We start from the raw sequence: 16,841 nt of genomic DNA on the forward strand, positions 1-16,841 counted from the left end.
ACAGTAAAATAAAAAAGCCCTTATACGTACCCTTCCTCCCTTCTCACCATTGGCTCCAGGGAAGCCAGAGAAACCAGTTGAGCCCTGTAGATGGAGACAGATTATTAGGCACATTGAGGAGAGTAGTTTACAGCTACACAGCATAAATGACACACTTATTTCACTTCAAAAGTATCCAATATTCGTCCCAACCTTTTAAACATGCCAAAAAACTTTGGTCGTTGAGCAAACGTGAAGCTGTGTTGACACAGAGGATGTCCTTGAGGAATAATTTAACAACATTACTGCTAATGCTAACATTTGCGAGTGATACTCAGAGGGCTAGCTTTTGGAGTTGATAAACATGAGCAGTGTGTGCTTGTCAGCACAAGGACAGGAGAAAATGAAGGTCGAATTATTTTGGCAGGGAAAGAACGGGAAGCGGCCCATGCACAATGGAAACGCATCAGTAATTTACTCCACAGGATGGTCGCCTGCACAAGATAATGGAACAGATCAAACAGACATCTGCAAATGCACACACAAAATAATGGAACACTGAGGTGGACCAACAGCAATTTCCCATCCCCACTGAAAGTCAATGCTAATCACAATGCTCCAGCTCCACTCTGCGTTTTACATTTTCCAAATGATGTATTATTTAAGATATCTGATATATCATTTTTTAAAGTGCCCCTTTTATGCTTTTTTGGATATTACCTTTTATGTAATGTGTAATATCAAGCGTAGCATTTGTTCTGACAGGTCACGTTAGTCAAGCTCGCATCAGCTGACACTCAGCTGATCCACATCTACCTATAGGAATACGATGCCTATCACCGTATACATATATAAGCTCCTTCAGTATTATCAGCAGCTATTGCGTTTCTCAGGAGCTAATTACCCTCCTCCATCCCCAGCTCCTCCTCTTGCCCAGACAGGATTTGGCATTCTGATTCCCTTTGAATCAGAATAAATTCTCAAATTATGTTTAACTTTAAAATCTTGAATTAAATACAAATTGCAAACATTCATGTTGGTTCTGTTCTGTTCTGAACGGAACCATACCGCCAATCCAAACTGTATGCTAATTGTCAATCGTATTTGACGGTAGTGGTCCTGACAGAAATAGCTGTTTGTGAATGTAAAAGGTCTGCAGAGTTTCAAAGATCAAAGTGCACGATAAATGGATTTATTGTCTCCCAAAAGAAAGAATCGATTCTGAACTGCCTGCAACGAGTTGTCAGTTATTCCAGTCTCACTTCCTGCATGAACCTACGTAGGTTTGTAACAAATTTGCATAATGCCAGTCTATGGTCTTCATTGGCTGCCCTACTTTGACCCGCCCTCAAACACAGTATTTGAAGCTGGTTCATGTTGTCGACATGTCAAGAAGACACTGTTTTCTGTGCTGTGAATGCAAATACAGTTTCTATGCACTTCCACAAATTGATATGACTCAAACTGATATGATACCTACGCTATAGTTTCTGTTCATATCACTAGGTAAAAAAAGCGCTGAGGAAGCCTCAGGAGCTGAAATTCAGATAAGGTAATGGGCGTTTAGTTTCCTAGATGCGCTGTAAGCGGTAGACCAATCACAACAGCTGTCTGACCAATCAGAGCAGAGTAGGCTCTTGGACAGGAAGGGTTTAGAGCAGGGGTGGGCAACTTCGGTCCTGGAGGGCCACTGTCCTACAGAGTTTAGCTCCAACCCTGAAAAAATCACCTGCCTGTAATTTTCTAGTAATCCTGAGGACCTTGATTAGCTTGTTCAGGTTTGTTTGATTAGGGTTGAAGCTAAACTCTGTAGGACAGTGGCCCTCCAGGACCGAAGTTGCCCACCCCTGGTTTAGAGAGACTGAATCTTTGAACAAACAGTTTTTTTTTTTAAAGAGATAATGCTGCAATGTATATAATGAGAAAATTAAAGTGATTTTTGACCTTGGATGCATGTTAACCTATTGTAGGAGACCTCCAAAACGAAATCAGAAACCTCTAAAATAGTATAATGGGGCACTTTAAATGAAAACAAAAAACAAAGAAACAGCACTTGGAAAGAAGTTGCATGCTTAATCAAAATACTAACATTAGCCCATTAACATGTTATGATCATGATGAATGTTCAAAAATTCCAAATCCAAATTTTGCAAAAATAAAACTTTGTATATAGCTATTAATAAAATTATATAATAATTATTAGTATTATAATAAAAAATGTATTATAAATATTACAGATATTATTATAAATATTATTTAATTATTAGTGTTTTAAAAAATAACTAAGTAAATGTTAGATGACGGAAAAGGTAATGTCAAAACAGAGGAAATGAGAAGAACAATTAAATATATAAAATATCAACCAATATAAATAGATGAAAAAAACATCAAAACCAGGCGATATGATACTGATATATTGCCATCCTTAATAGGAGTGAGAAAGAGAGAGAGATAAAAAACCCCACTGGACTCAAAAAACCAACTCATCACTTCCAGGGGAAAAAACTCCTCACATACTCTGAACAGAACCCTGAACAGGCCGAACATTACTTTAAAAAAAATGCAGTAGTGGAAAATGGAATCCCAGTGTCAAAATAGCTGACAAAGCAAGTTGTAGACTACTTCAAAATCACTTTCCATAACTTGTTATTCAAACAAAAACCAGGGAATTCAAGCTGTATGAGTGGACTAGCCTGTACACTGAATCAAATTATCGTTTTGTCGATGTTAGCAGGCTGAACTGACTGAATACGCTGACAAACATCACAACACAAACTGTTTCTGCACAGTCTTGGGCTGTTCACAGGCCTGCACTTATTGCATGCTGGGCGGCTGAAGATAAAGCAGTCAGTGTCATGGAGAATGAGTTTATCCTATTAAATCTGTTAACACAGGCGATCAGAGAACAGCAGGCCTTGCATGTCAAACGCAGCGCTTGGCCAAATATAAATAAAGCAGTACAGACAGTGGCACTGTTTATGAGAGATGATAACTTTTGTTTCATTAAAGGTTCATGTCTAATTGTTTCATTGCTTTTGTTTGTAAATAATGACCTATAGATACTTTTCAAAAAATAAAAATAACTAAAAAAAGCAGCAAAAAGAAGCTTATCAGCACTAACCTTAGGACCTTGTCTTCCTGGGTAGCCAGGCAAACCTGGAACACCAAGTTTTCCCTAAAAACAAAAATAAGAACACACTCTAGGTCTGCATATATTCATTTGGAGTTTTTAAACAAGCATCAGGCACTATACAGAAACAATAAAGCATTTCAGAATCCTGCACAAACAGCAAAAACATATGGGAGCTGTAATGGAGTATTTGGCTGCCCTTTAAAACTGGTGTTCAGAATCAATTTAAGAGTTATGAGTTCAGTGTAATTTTAGGTTTTAATTCACACATAAATTAATAATCCCTGACAGACACTTAAGTGCCCCAAAAACACCAGTGTTGATTTTTCCAGGGCTGGTCATTTTAAGTACTTTGCCATTATATTCAACATAATGAGTTTTAAACTGACCTTCTCTCCTGCCATGCCCATAGGACCGGCCTCTCCGGAGGGACCTGATTTACCTTTGGGGCCCTCTGGTCCGTCTTCTCCTCTGGAGCCCAAAACACCGCCCTCTCCCTGAACATCAGCAACAATGGACAAACATTACACTAGTTTCATAACAAACATAATGGGAAAAACTCAAACAAGTGATAAATGAGTGGTTAACTGAAATTAAATAAGCAAAGCTGTTACTCACCTTGTCACCCTTGAGGCCCATGTCACCCTTGAACCCTGGAAAACCATCTTCTCCCTGAAATCAATCGAACTTAAATCATTTATGTGGAACATACAGACAGACAGACGGATAAATGGAAGCTAGATAGATAGATAGATTGATAGAACATAATGGCTAAATGCTGGCATCTAGTGGCCATAGTGTAACTTGCTGGTTCATGCTAGTTTAGACCGAGAAATTAAATCATATCTAAGACTGTCAGAATGTTAATTTAACAACCTGTTCTCTCAGAAGTGTTCTTGAATTTTAAATGTTGAGCATAATATTACATATCAAAAACAATATATTTTATAGACATAAAAGTCTTGATTCTTTCTAAATGAAACACTGACACTTGGTGGCCACTGTAGAGGATACAGCCAGAAGCAGATCAAGTCACAACATTGTGTATATACTGTACAACAATAATTAGCACATATTGTATTATTACACATATTAAGACAATACTTCAATATTTCTTTTTCTGCTTACATCCAGTCGCAGGTGATTTTTCATTACACCTGACTGAGGCCATTTTGGTGCAGAAAGTCACTGAAATTGTCTTTTAGCTATTGGTCTGTCATCTGTGTGCCTCATTTTAGGGGCTGACCCAAGAGATCGTTAGTGGAGACAGAAGACAGGGTAATTTGCTTACCTTCTCGCCTTTGCCGCCCTTCAAGCCACGAATGCCCTCGGCACCCTAAATGGACAGAACAATGAATAGAGGCTCTAATGGATAGACTAAGAGCGCATAATGTTGATAATAAAGAAAAAGTGAGATGAAGAAAATCAAAGCTGTTTACCTTCACACCTCGGGGGCCGGGATAGCCAATGGACCCCTGGGGACCTGTGTGGCCCTATAGGAAGAGAGCAAATATAATGACACTGAATCAATCTGGATTAATTGAGGGGAACTTCTAAAGGGTTCACACATTAAGTGTTAATTAAAGAGACAGAGAAATGGCTTTAATTTTGTTACTGAGCTTTTAGACAGCTGCAAAACAGCACCTTAAAGGTGTTTAATGGCTTTGCACTTGAAATGTGGTCAATAACTGGAACTCAGAGTGACAATTCATTTCGAGACAAACTAAAAATACACTCACAGCTGCTCCTTTCTCTCCGGGAGGACCCTCTTTCCCAGGATGACCCTGTGTAAGGATAACAAACAAAAGCATCTCAAAAGCTGAAAGTCTTGTGGGTTCAGTGTACAGTAATATACAGTATGAATAGCATTAAAAATGCCAGAGTTGTGACTATTCCAGTGTAAGAGCCACTTTGTGCAGGACAAATTATTTTAGGTTTGTGCATGAGTAAGAACTGAAATTTAACTGAGGTATTAAAAAAAAAATTATTGGAATTTGAAATTTGATTCCAATCCAAGTTTGATTTGATTCCAAGTAGCATAAAAATATAATTAAATAACATTTACAAATTTTCATGATAAATATGTCATCATACACAACATACACTAACGTTCAAAAATGAAAGGAATGCAAGGTTTTTTAAAAACTTTCATTCAGCCAATTAAATTCATCAAAATGAACATCAAAACGACTCAAAAGTGACAGTAAAACATTTACATTGTAATAAAAATATGTTCACTTGAACTTTCTATTCATCAAAAATACTGGGAAAAATTTGTTGAGCACCAAATCAGCATATTGGAATGATTTCTGAAGGATCATGTTACAGTTTAAAATATACAGTATTAAAATAGGAAACAGTCATTTCAAATTGTAATATTCCACAATATTTTTGTTTTTACTATATTGTCAGTCCAATAAATGCAGCATAAGAGACTTCTTTCAAGAACATAAAAAATCGTAATAACCCCAAACAGTTTTTTTTTATTTTGTGAGATGTTTATATATTTTATTTGCGAAATATTATTCATATTTTTATTACAATGTAAAAAGAGAAAACTATTAAATACAATATCATATATACTTAGACTATTTACCATCCAATTGTTTTCTTGCAAAATAAACAATACATATTAATTTAAAAAATGTTCTTTAGATAATTTATATATTTTTATTTTATAAAAAAGTATTTTTATTCTATACATATTAGATATTAGTTATTAATATTCAATGGCACCTAAATAACTATTAAAAATACAAAATATATATTTAAATAAATAGGCTTATAGAATTTTATGGACCACAGCAGAAGTACAATTATTTTCCCAGAATGCTCTATTTTAAGTCAATCCACATAAAACAAGCTGTAAAAGTGAAAACAAAGGGCTCAGTTTTTGCTCATTTTGATGAAAGCCCTCTGTTGTGTCTGCAATTCAGTAAATTCCACTTCCATTCCAATTGAATGAAATGAAATGAAATGCAGCCAACACTTTAATTCTAAATTGTGTGAATAAAATACATTCCCCTCAAGCCAGGATCATTATCAAGCTAGTTAATGGTTAATGATATGAGATGATGCAAAGTATTTTTGATATGAACGCAGAGAATTAGGGGAGGGGAGAATACGAATTTAAGAAAAGTCCACTTACAGGAGGCCCATCAGCCCCAGCCAGCCCATGGAGCCCCTGTTTTCCACCGGGACCCTATGAGAGAGAGAGAGAGAAAGAAAGAAAGAAAGAAAGAAAGAAAGAAAGAGGATAAGTGAGAAAAGAAGGAAGAAAGAGAAGAGGGAGGAAAAACACACAATTAAGGCTACGATTACTGGCGCGCCCAAGTGATTCGCTGGGCAACTTTTATAAGCAGTTCACTCCTAAAGCACTTCATTTTCATCTTTTTCCTCTTGGTAAGGAAGAGATCTAATCATATGGTACGTCTGGAAACACTCCACCACTACTGGAGTCACATTTCAGACTCTTTCTGGCCTCCTTCCAGGAGCCCTGACAAAATGCTTGTCTGAGAGACTAACCAATGACAGTTTTGTGTGTAAGCATATATCCTGCTTGTTGAAGCATTAGCGAGTCTTGATGTGTGTGTGTGTGTGTGTGTGTGCGCGCGTGTGGTTTTTCTCTAGTCAGCAGTGATCTGAAGGCAACCTACAGCTCAGAAACCGAGGAGTCTGTTGAATCGTTTATAGGGTTAGGGCAGAAAAACGCCGCCTGTAATAACAAAGACGATGGCTGCTGGGGCGAACAGCTCTTATTCACACACTCACTTTCTCTCCAGGTGGACCAATCGGGCCTTGAGGACCAGGCAGACCCTGCAAGACAAGGTTTCCAAAGTTAGACAGTACAACATGGAGACTTCAAGGGAAATCTGATAGTAAAGTTTATATTGGAAAAAGCTATGGGCACCTCTCAGTCAAATCTAAGAAAGAATGTCGAACAGGATACATTATTATGGGTGTCTGTGCGTGAGTGTGTGAATATATGAGTCCTATTACAAACTTATGGAGCCTGGATGTGGATTTAGATTAATAGATCTACCAGTTTTCATTGCATTCTTTCAATGACAGTTCATCAGGCTCTACATTTAACCTGAATACAAGTAAAAAAATAAAATAAAAAAAAAACCAGAAAAAGACACTGCAGGAGAATAAATGACCCCGTGAAGTCATTAAACATGTGTTTTCCTTTTTCTGTGTGAAGGAATTTACAATTGAAATAGGAAGTTTGGGTGGGATATATCGAAGGGGTGGTCTACCTTTTAATTTTAAACTAGCCACAAGGCTATAGCTACTGTACATCACATCCATTAACATGATTTGCTACTTGCTAGTCAGTTGTGGGTGGTATTGGGGGAGGGACTTTCTCATTCTAGAGAGCATCTGATTGGACAAAAATCTGTGTAGTAGCTACAACACGGATCATAAATCATTTTGGTCCATTTACACTATCGTTCAGAAGATTAGGGTCAAAACAGTTTACAGTAAAAGTTTAAGTTTACAGTAAAAACAGCAATATTGTGAAATAATATTGCAATAATGTGAAATATTATTACAATTTAAAATAACAGTTTTCTATTGAATACATTTTATATGTGATGGCACAGCTACATTTTCAGCATCATTACTCCAGTTTTCAGTCACATGATCCTTCAGAATCATTCTGATATGATGATTTGCTGCTCAAGAAACATTTCTTGTTATTATCAATGTTGAAAACAGTTTGTGCTGCTCAATATTTTTAATAATTTTTTTTGCTGGATATTTTAATGAATAGAAAGGTCAAAAGAAGAAAATTTATTTGAAATAGAAGACTTTTGTAGCATTATAAATGTATCATTTTTTTAAATAATAAATTCCAATTTCATGCATTCTTGCTGAATAAAAGTATTAATTTATGTTTAAAAAAAAGTAATGACCCCAAAGATTTGACCGGTACTGTATGTATATCTACAAAAGGTTATTTTTATTAACTTTTAGGAGCACACTGGTGTATAGATGACTTCAAAGATAGCAGACAAAGTCTAAAAGCCTTTCATGGTATGTGGGGAAGTGAATTATTCTTGTTTAGAAAAACACAAGTTTTCCGAGAGAAAGACAGAGAGAGAAAAGAGCAGACTGACAAAAGTTGATTGATTGACGGATACCTACATGTGGACCGGTGCTACCCTGTTGCCCATGGGGTCCAGGCTCTCCTTGAGGACCCTGTTATAACATTTAATAGAAACACTTTAGTACATAACACAATCATTCCTACACGTCACTTCTCCAGGGAGCCTGACACTTTAGACAGATATGAAAAACAGCCCCAAAACCTCAAACTCCGAAAATACTACTATACTACTACAACAGACACGTGTACTATTGCAAATCCATCTTTTTCCATTGGCATTTCTTCCTGATTTGCACAGCCTACTGTAATAAAATCTATTATAGCAGCTTTAAACCACTGGGAAAGAGGAAGAGACATGGAGATGGGTAAAAATTTTATAACAAACTGCACACAGTAAGAAAGGTGGTTGTAGTTGAAGTGAGACCTTGAGTGAAAGAAAAGCTGCTAAAATAAGATAAAAAATTTGGTAACACTTTATTTTGATTGTCCACTTTAGACATTTTACTAACTATATGTAACTTTGCAACTATATGTCAACTTATTCTACTAACCCCGAAAAGTCTACTAATACTCTAATGAGAGTTAGTTGTAGTGTAGAAGACAAGTTACTTATCGGAATAAAGTGTAACCAATTTTTTTAGTTTGATTTTATTTTACTGAAATTAACTTCAGTGCAACCTAAATTAGTTGATTTGCTAAGAAACTGGACCAAACACTAATACTATACTTGTAATGATGCATAACTGTGAGCTACGTTAATGAAGTGAGACAACAGGAACACATAATCATGAAATTAATGTTAACACAATCAGTTAAAGCACTGTTATGATGATTATTTATTTTGTTTTTAATTAGTCACTCTCATGGACCAACTCCAATCCTTCACAGACCATAATGTGTGAACAACTGAAAAAGAAAGAAACATTGGCTGTGTTCGAAATCGCCCCCAATACCCTTAAATAGGACACTATTTATTTGAGGGAACAGCCACTTGCAGTGGTGTCCGAAACCATAGTGGACGTTATTGAGTGCACTCATTCAATCCCATTATGCACCACAATAATGAGTGTACAACTGATGTACGATCAGTGGCTAGAGAACACCCATAATCCCCCGTCCATCCATCCATTCATTTTCCAAACCGCTGGTCAAATGTGGGTACAGCGTAATATCATACATGGAAAAAATCCTTTTCACTTGATTATTATTAAATTGTTTAAGGTTTATAGATAGTTTGATAGAGTTTAAAACAAATATTTTCATTACTACTGGAGTAGCCAGTTTGCTACGGTTCAAATGATTTTTATACAGCAAGCAAAAGCTATGCAATAGCGCCAGCCCTTCCGGCGCACTCAGTGTCCGAATTCACTCACTCGTTTTCATTTACTCCCTCAAGTGAACTATATTAGTCGACTAATGTAGAGACTAGTGAATGAGGTTATAGGGGGTGATTTCGAACACAGCCCTTGTATCCTTAGATGATTCCTTGCATATTTTAGTGGCATACTTCATATATTCTTAATTTCAGCACTTTCTGATCACCCTCCTGTAGCTACAGTAATGGTGACATTAGCTCTCTCCTGCCAGGCCTACTGTGTTTCTCTTATCTAATAGTCATAGGCGTCGATTTCGGGGGGGGACGGGGGGGACGCGTACCCCCCAGATTTCGTCATGAGTCATTTTGTACCCACCACTTTTAACTTCCGTCCATATTAATTTGACTTTTGGTTCGATTTTTTTGACCGTTTTCAGTGGTTGTGAGGAGCAATATGAGAGAGAAATTTGGTAATCATTGTCTGACCCAACAAAAAAACATTATAATATTCATTTTATTTTATTTTCCGTGTTCGCATTTATGAGGGAAAAAACAACGTGTCAGTTCTCGGTTACTTAATGTTAAAACTGCTACTGGTGAAAGCGGCACTAAAAGACTGCTTTAAAACTTTCACAGAGACCTCAAACAGAACAGCTGCCTTTCTTTAAAGTGAATTTCGTTTTGTATTAATTATATCTTAATTTTAATCAATGTTTCATGAACCAATGGATTTAATAAATAAGAAGTAAATAGGCCTATAGCAGATAATCACGACATTGGAGGCGCAGGCGCCGTCTCATAAATGAACCGAAACTCAGCGTATAATGCACATTCACATTCACAGCGTATTTAGACACATTTAGACGCAGTCATACTCATTACTTTTACCGGTTCTTTGTGGCAAGCTTTATGCGTGCGGTCGTGCGCTTGAGTGCGGCTATATTACGTAAACGCTCATTATCCTGTAGCCTAGGCTATATAAGTAATTAAATTAATATAAAGGGGCGATTTGTCCACGAATGACTTAAATGAACAACTAGCCTACTAGTCGACTAGGAAAAAAACTTTTAGTCGGAAGCAGCCCTTATTCCACATATTTTCGAACCAGGCAACAGGACATCTGTGTTGAGCCAGCGACCCTGCGGAATGAACGAGCGGAGCGGAATATTCAGAAATGCGCTCTCCACTCACGAGCTCTGATTGGAACAAACCCGAACCTCACTGTCTGCTGAACTTGCGCAGAAACATCAAAATATAACCAGCTTTTTAAAATGTTTTTTAAAACTAAACACTATTTTAACACAAATTATGAGCTTATTGGCGATTTTTTTATAATTATTGACAAAATTAGAATATAGTAAAAGTTTTGAAAATGCACTTCCGAATGCGTCTCTGTCCCCAGCACATTTCAAACCAAACTGACGCCCATGCTAATAGTCCTAGATGTGACCCTTGCTCAGGACAACAAATATGTTTCAGAGAGGTCAGAGGTTGTCAGTAACAACAATTAAACAGGAAACTCCTTCATGAGGCCTAAAGCCCATAGGCGGCTCTCTATTCTGTGATAACCACGCTATTAAAGAAGGGGAGAGGAAATCCTTACCATATTTCCTTTAGGGCCAGGTGGTCCATCCAATCCAGGAAGACCCTGCATTCGTATAAAACAGCAGTGTCTAGTTGTGACTTTCAAACTATATGGATAGATGTACAGTAATTAAGGAAGTAATTTGGTGGTACATACACGCTGTCCAGCGGTCCCAGCAGATCCTCTGGGGCCCAGCAGTCCTCTTGGACCCTGAAGATTAACAAAAAGGACATGTCATTAGAATTCATTAGACCATTACACTGAATACAAGAGGTCTTCAACCTTATTCAGGCCAAAGATCCCTTGGTGGATAGAATATGGAGCATGGACCCTCTTCTACATGTCTGTTGCATTTTGAGTTACAGCAAGAAGTGTTGGAGGACATGGGTTTTCATAATCAGATTACTTTTTTCAAGTAACTAGTAAAGTGATGCATTCCTTTTAAATTGACAAGAATTTTTTTTTACTTTTTAAAATAATTTAGGCAAGTTACTTTGTTTTCCCATTTATTGACTGATTTATCGTCCACACCAGCGGACGATATAATTCTGTTCACTCTAAGCGCGTGCTTGTCTGTCACTTTAAATGCTCGAGCTTGTTACAGCAGGATGGATTTTGATTGGCTGTCAATGTTTTTATTGTTCATCAGCTGGATAACGTTCTGAACGTGATTCCACTGATATTGTTTCTCTGTAGCTATAATGTGAACTGCTATTATTTAATATTGAGAACGATTTTTAAAACTATATCTTTATCGTTATTTTTATAGTTATCATCCTTGGTGTGAACGAGCCCTAAATGTGAGCATGCATTTATTCATCTCACATGCACAAAAAGTAAGTTTTTTCAGTATTCATCAAAATGAATAAAAACAGTGAAGTACAAAACTCAGAATATTACACAAACCTACAATAATTAAATAAGTTAAATAACACATACACTTTATGTATTTAATCTCGCTTTATTAACCAGTGTTTTGCTGCTGATTTTCGATGATCCATTTTAACCATACTAAGCAATAATTACAAACTTCATTTTTTTAAACTGCAGAAGAATAGGACACGGAAGACAAAACTCTATATTCAGCAATCTATAAGGGCAGCACAGCTGAAAAGTTTGTTTGAGCTGCGCCCTCTACTATACAGGCGGGAATTTACATTTCCTTCAGCCTGAGGCTTATTCATTTCACTTTTGGTGTGAAAAAGGGCCTTTACATTTGCCAAAAACAGAACTTTTGTAGTAAAACTCTCTTTAAAGTATTAGTAGGCTGTCAGCCTAATATCTGCTAACGCTTTATTTTGATAGGTCATTCTCCTAACCCGACCACCATTAACCTTAAACTTTAAACCTTAAACTCTCCAATGAGAGTTAGTTGATAAGTAGTTGCAAAGTTGCTTATAGCTAGTAGAATGTCTGAAGTGGACTGTCAAAATAAATTGTAACCTATTTTGGTTTAATGCTTATTTTATTCAGTCATTGTTTTAGTCAGTCACATTTAAGTGTCTACTTTGTGATCTAGACTGGTTAAAGCTTCAATAATATCTGCATACTGTGTTTTGATTAAAGGTGGGGTAATCAATATTTGAAAAAAGCTGTTTGAAGTTGGTCGGACCGACACAACCAGACACAACAACAAACGTGTAGCCAATCAGCATTAGGGGGCGTATGACGGTGGAGGAGAGAGAACGAGCAAGAGGAAGATTTGAAGACTGTAGAAAGAGAAATGGCTGAGAGACATTACAAAAGAAAAAAGGTCATAAGAATATCACTGGAAAATGAAGGGTAATGATCAGGAAACAGTTTTAGGACCCGTGTAAATATTAGAAAAGCGCTGAAGAGAGCTAAGAGGGAAGGCCTGAAAACAGACGCAGAGCTTGATTCCACTCCACACGCGAGTAGCACTGGTTTTGAGTGTCATTGTTTGTCTGGAACAACAAACTCGTTTGTATTTACTCTTATGTATGTTATGTTAATTTTTTTGTGCTTCCTTGTCGTTTGTTCATCATCTTTGCAAACATTTCCGCGAAGCTTTGTTTTGTTGCGCTTCTGCTACGATAAATAGACATCCACTCTTGCATTGCATGTGTAATGGAGGCCAGCTAGTGAGTGTTGTGCAGGCTGATGACTGCTAGAGAATGCAGTGTTTACTGTTTAGCATCCTTGTTAGTGCACCTGCCTTGCCATGCCAGACGATCGGGGTTTGAGACCGAATCAGAGCAGGGCGGTTAGGATTGGAGGGTGAGCTTTGGAGGCGGAGCAAGGAAGAGAGGGGTGTGTTTGTTTGGGTTGATTTCAAATATCAACAATGTTCAGCATTGACTTTGAGAAATAACATACTACACACCTTTAAGTCAGAGAAACATATTAAAATAATGTAAAGGGAAGATAAAGGTTAATTATTATTTTTCCAGTCAGAACAGAACATGAAGTTTAAGAAAGGAAACCCTAAAATTTATTTTTTATTACTTCATTTAAAATGGTTTAGAGACAACTATGTAAAACAGAAACAAAGGCAAATTAGGTTTTTGCTATCGACCCAAAGGTTCACCGAATCAGCTGTGGGACTCGATCCAATTAGATTCCACTTCTTCAGGGCTGATTCTGTTATTTGTTAGATCTCTGCTGATGGAGTATTTAGTCAAAGAGTGAGTGAAATGTGTGAGACCATTAGTGTGTCGTGAGAAACAGAGAAAGAAAGAGAGAGGTTGAAAATAGAAAACTGCAGCACTCCCTTTCATTATATAGCCATTACCTCAATGAGCAATGAGCAACAAATACTGAGATTTGAGGTGGAAAGAGCAGGGTGGGGCACACCTCAGGAAGAGTGATTATACAGTTAGGCATAAAGTGAAGTGATTAACATTCATTTTCTTTTCTGAGAGATCTACAAAGTCTCAAAAACATTCTTAATGTAGATAGTATCAAGTTGATACTTCATGACTTTTCCTAATTGGATTATATAAAAAAGGTAATATTACTTGTCTATGGGGTCTCAGCGTTATACAGTACCATCAGTAAAAAAAATTATAGTTTTTGAAAGAAGTCTCTTATTCTCACCAAGGCTGCATTTAACTGATCAAAAATACAGTAAAAATAGTAATATTGTCAAATGTTATTACTATTTAAAAGGGCTGTTTTCTATTTAAATGTATTTTAAATTGTAATTTATTCCTGTGATGGCAAAGCTGAGTTTTCAGCATCAATACTGTTCAGTGTCACATGATCTTTCAGAAATCATTCTGATTTGATGATTTGGTATCTATGTTGAAAACAGTTTTGCTGCTTAAAATTATTGTGGAACCAGATACATCAAGGATTCTTTGATTACTAGAACAGCATTTATATAAAATAGAAAACTTATTTCATTACGGAATAAAATTATTAATTACTTTCAAGAAAAAAAATCGTATTGACCTCAAAAATTTGTATTTGTTTGATTTGTATTGTTCTACAATGCATTTATTTATTAATTTATGTATGTTTTGAAGAAAACAGAATCTTATTTATTATATTGGATTACAGTCATAATGCATACAGTGTGATACAAAAACAGGGTTAAAGCTTCAAACATTATGTCTACTAAGCCTTGATTAGTTCACATGAAAACATTCAAATAATTTGAAGGGAAAACATGTGAAGTGAATACAAAAGTTCAAAGTCAAAAAGGAGATGCTTACACTTTCTCCTGGCATTCCCCTCTGTCCGATCTCACCATCCTCGCCCTGCAGACAAGAGCACAAACACACTTGCCAACAGCACTGCAGCCTAGTAGAAGTACATACAAATAAATAAAAGAAATGAGATACTGGTGTGTCAATTGGACAAACGCACCCTTGGTCCGTCCTCTCCTGGAGGGCCTGGTAGGCCGATGGGACCCATCTCACCCTGAAAGAAAACGAAAGAGATGAAATGACAGAGAGAGAAAAATAGTACATGTATTATTACTGTCCCTGCCTGCCTGCCTGTTTTTGGCTCAGTGCATTGTTAGGGCTCATGATCACTATTTATAAGACTGAATCCCTATAAGAAGAGGATATAACATAGCGGGGCCTGTAATTACCCAGGGCAGGATTAGGAGGACAGCACTCAGGCTGGAAATATATACAGCTCCCTGTGATCTGCGGGCCTCTTTCACTACACCAGCCCAAGCCAAGCAAGCCACACTCCGCTATGCCTAGCCTTCATTTGCCAGAGGAGCACTAGCACGCCAAACAGCCCCCCTTGCCACTATAATGAGGTCAACTTCGCCTGCCACTATGACTGTCAGCACGCGAAACAAAACGTACAGCGACAGACATGGAACATTTTTATAATGTACAAGTCTTGGTCTTGGCAGGAGCCGCCAAGAAGCTTTTCAAGTGGAGTTAACTAAATACAGTAGATTTCTGTAGGAAAACTGCAGCTGAGGAATAAAAGGAAACCAGGCAAGAATTGTTCCCATAATCATAAAGCGCTGTTTGAGACAAGCTGGAAGTTTGATAATTGAGCATTAAAAGACATTTTTTTCTCACGGGTGGTGGTCAGGCTTGCGTTCTGCTGTCTAGAACGATTCGGTTTCAGTTAAACTATTACATCAATGATGGGAAACTAAGTATGGGGTTTCTTAAGAATAGCTCAGCACTTACTCTGTGTCCCTTATCACCAGGTAAGCCAGGAAGCCCATCAAATCCTCGGTCCCCCTGTTAGACAGCAATCGCAATGAGAATAAAAATAGAGCTGTCAAAGTTAACAATGCATAATGTTTACTGTTTTAGTGCACTTATATACAAATATTCTATGTGATTTGAACTGTGATTCAACTTGATCACAATTAATTGCATGTTAAATTAAAAATTTTAATCATGAATATTATTTATTATTATTTATTATAACTAAAAAGGTATACTTCAAAAATATATTTAATTATAAATTTGTTTAATTTTTAACAAGTAGTTTTACGAAGTATCAGAGACCTAAAAAATGATGATAAAATGAATAATTACAGCCATTAAACATGATATTTGAAAGCTATTTAGGCCTAAACTGTATATTATCAGTTTTTGTTTATCATTTAGAGAACATAATTAATCTTATATAATTTCATTATAATAAATAACTGTTGCATTAATTGCATTATAATAGTTGTTTATTATTATTTTAAATTTAACGGGTACAAATTAACTCATTCATTCAAAATCAATAATTATATGACAGACACATAGTAACAAACACTCCCTGATTTTCAATATAGAAGAAGCATTTCCGAAACCACAAGTGCTAACTGTGTTAAAGTGGAGTCAGAGATGATTTTACCTTGCCTCCTGATTCTCCAGGAATTCCTCTGGCTCCATCGGCTCCATTTCGGCCCTGTAAAACCAGATCACATCATCAGCCTGATGCTATGTGCTACGAGCATGTTAATGTGCTTAACATATGTTTTAAACAACTGCAGAATCGATGCGAGACAGGAGATGACGTGAAGTGAGCGAATACACCCAAAGACAACCTAAATAAGGTGTGTTGAGTCTACAGCACGTTTGAGTACCGAGTTATTGTGGCAATTTGACTCATTTATAACTAAACTGTGAATAAACTGTGTCAAAGGAGAATCTGAGAAACGTTTGGCACTAAAACTGGCAGATGTGGATGCGAATCCAATGGACATCTGTCATTCTGTTAAGCTGAAACAGGTAAATTAAGGTCAAGGCTAATGGACACAGACAGTTTCACGGAAAATCTG

The 16,841-nt window shown here is 36.8% G+C and overlaps 1 protein-coding gene across 1 annotated transcript in view; it reads right to left on the bottom strand.

Annotated features, from left to right (window-relative positions):
* col11a1b (collagen, type XI, alpha 1b) overlaps window positions 1-16,841 on the bottom strand; it is an 88,513-nt gene that overhangs the window by 32,076 nt on the left and 39,596 nt on the right. The window contains exons 17-32 of the mRNA XM_084410841.1: window positions 16,415-16,468; window positions 15,748-15,801; window positions 14,954-15,007; window positions 14,800-14,844; window positions 11,279-11,332; window positions 11,141-11,185; window positions 8,261-8,314; window positions 6,881-6,925; window positions 6,258-6,311; window positions 4,849-4,893; window positions 4,549-4,602; window positions 4,401-4,445; window positions 3,728-3,781; window positions 3,499-3,606; window positions 3,101-3,154; window positions 31-84 (exon numbers count right to left, since the gene is read on the bottom strand). Coding sequence (XP_084266967.1) covers window positions 31-84; window positions 3,101-3,154; window positions 3,499-3,606; window positions 3,728-3,781; window positions 4,401-4,445; window positions 4,549-4,602; window positions 4,849-4,893; window positions 6,258-6,311; window positions 6,881-6,925; window positions 8,261-8,314; window positions 11,141-11,185; window positions 11,279-11,332; window positions 14,800-14,844; window positions 14,954-15,007; window positions 15,748-15,801; window positions 16,415-16,468 — 873 coding nt within the window. The remainder of the gene's footprint in view (window positions 1-30; window positions 85-3,100; window positions 3,155-3,498; window positions 3,607-3,727; window positions 3,782-4,400; window positions 4,446-4,548; window positions 4,603-4,848; window positions 4,894-6,257; window positions 6,312-6,880; window positions 6,926-8,260; window positions 8,315-11,140; window positions 11,186-11,278; window positions 11,333-14,799; window positions 14,845-14,953; window positions 15,008-15,747; window positions 15,802-16,414; window positions 16,469-16,841) is intronic.

Source organism: Rutilus rutilus (genome assembly GCF_951802725.1).
Source record: "Rutilus rutilus genome assembly, chromosome: 6".
NCBI classification, from domain to species: domain Eukaryota; kingdom Metazoa; phylum Chordata; class Actinopteri; order Cypriniformes; family Leuciscidae; genus Rutilus; species Rutilus rutilus.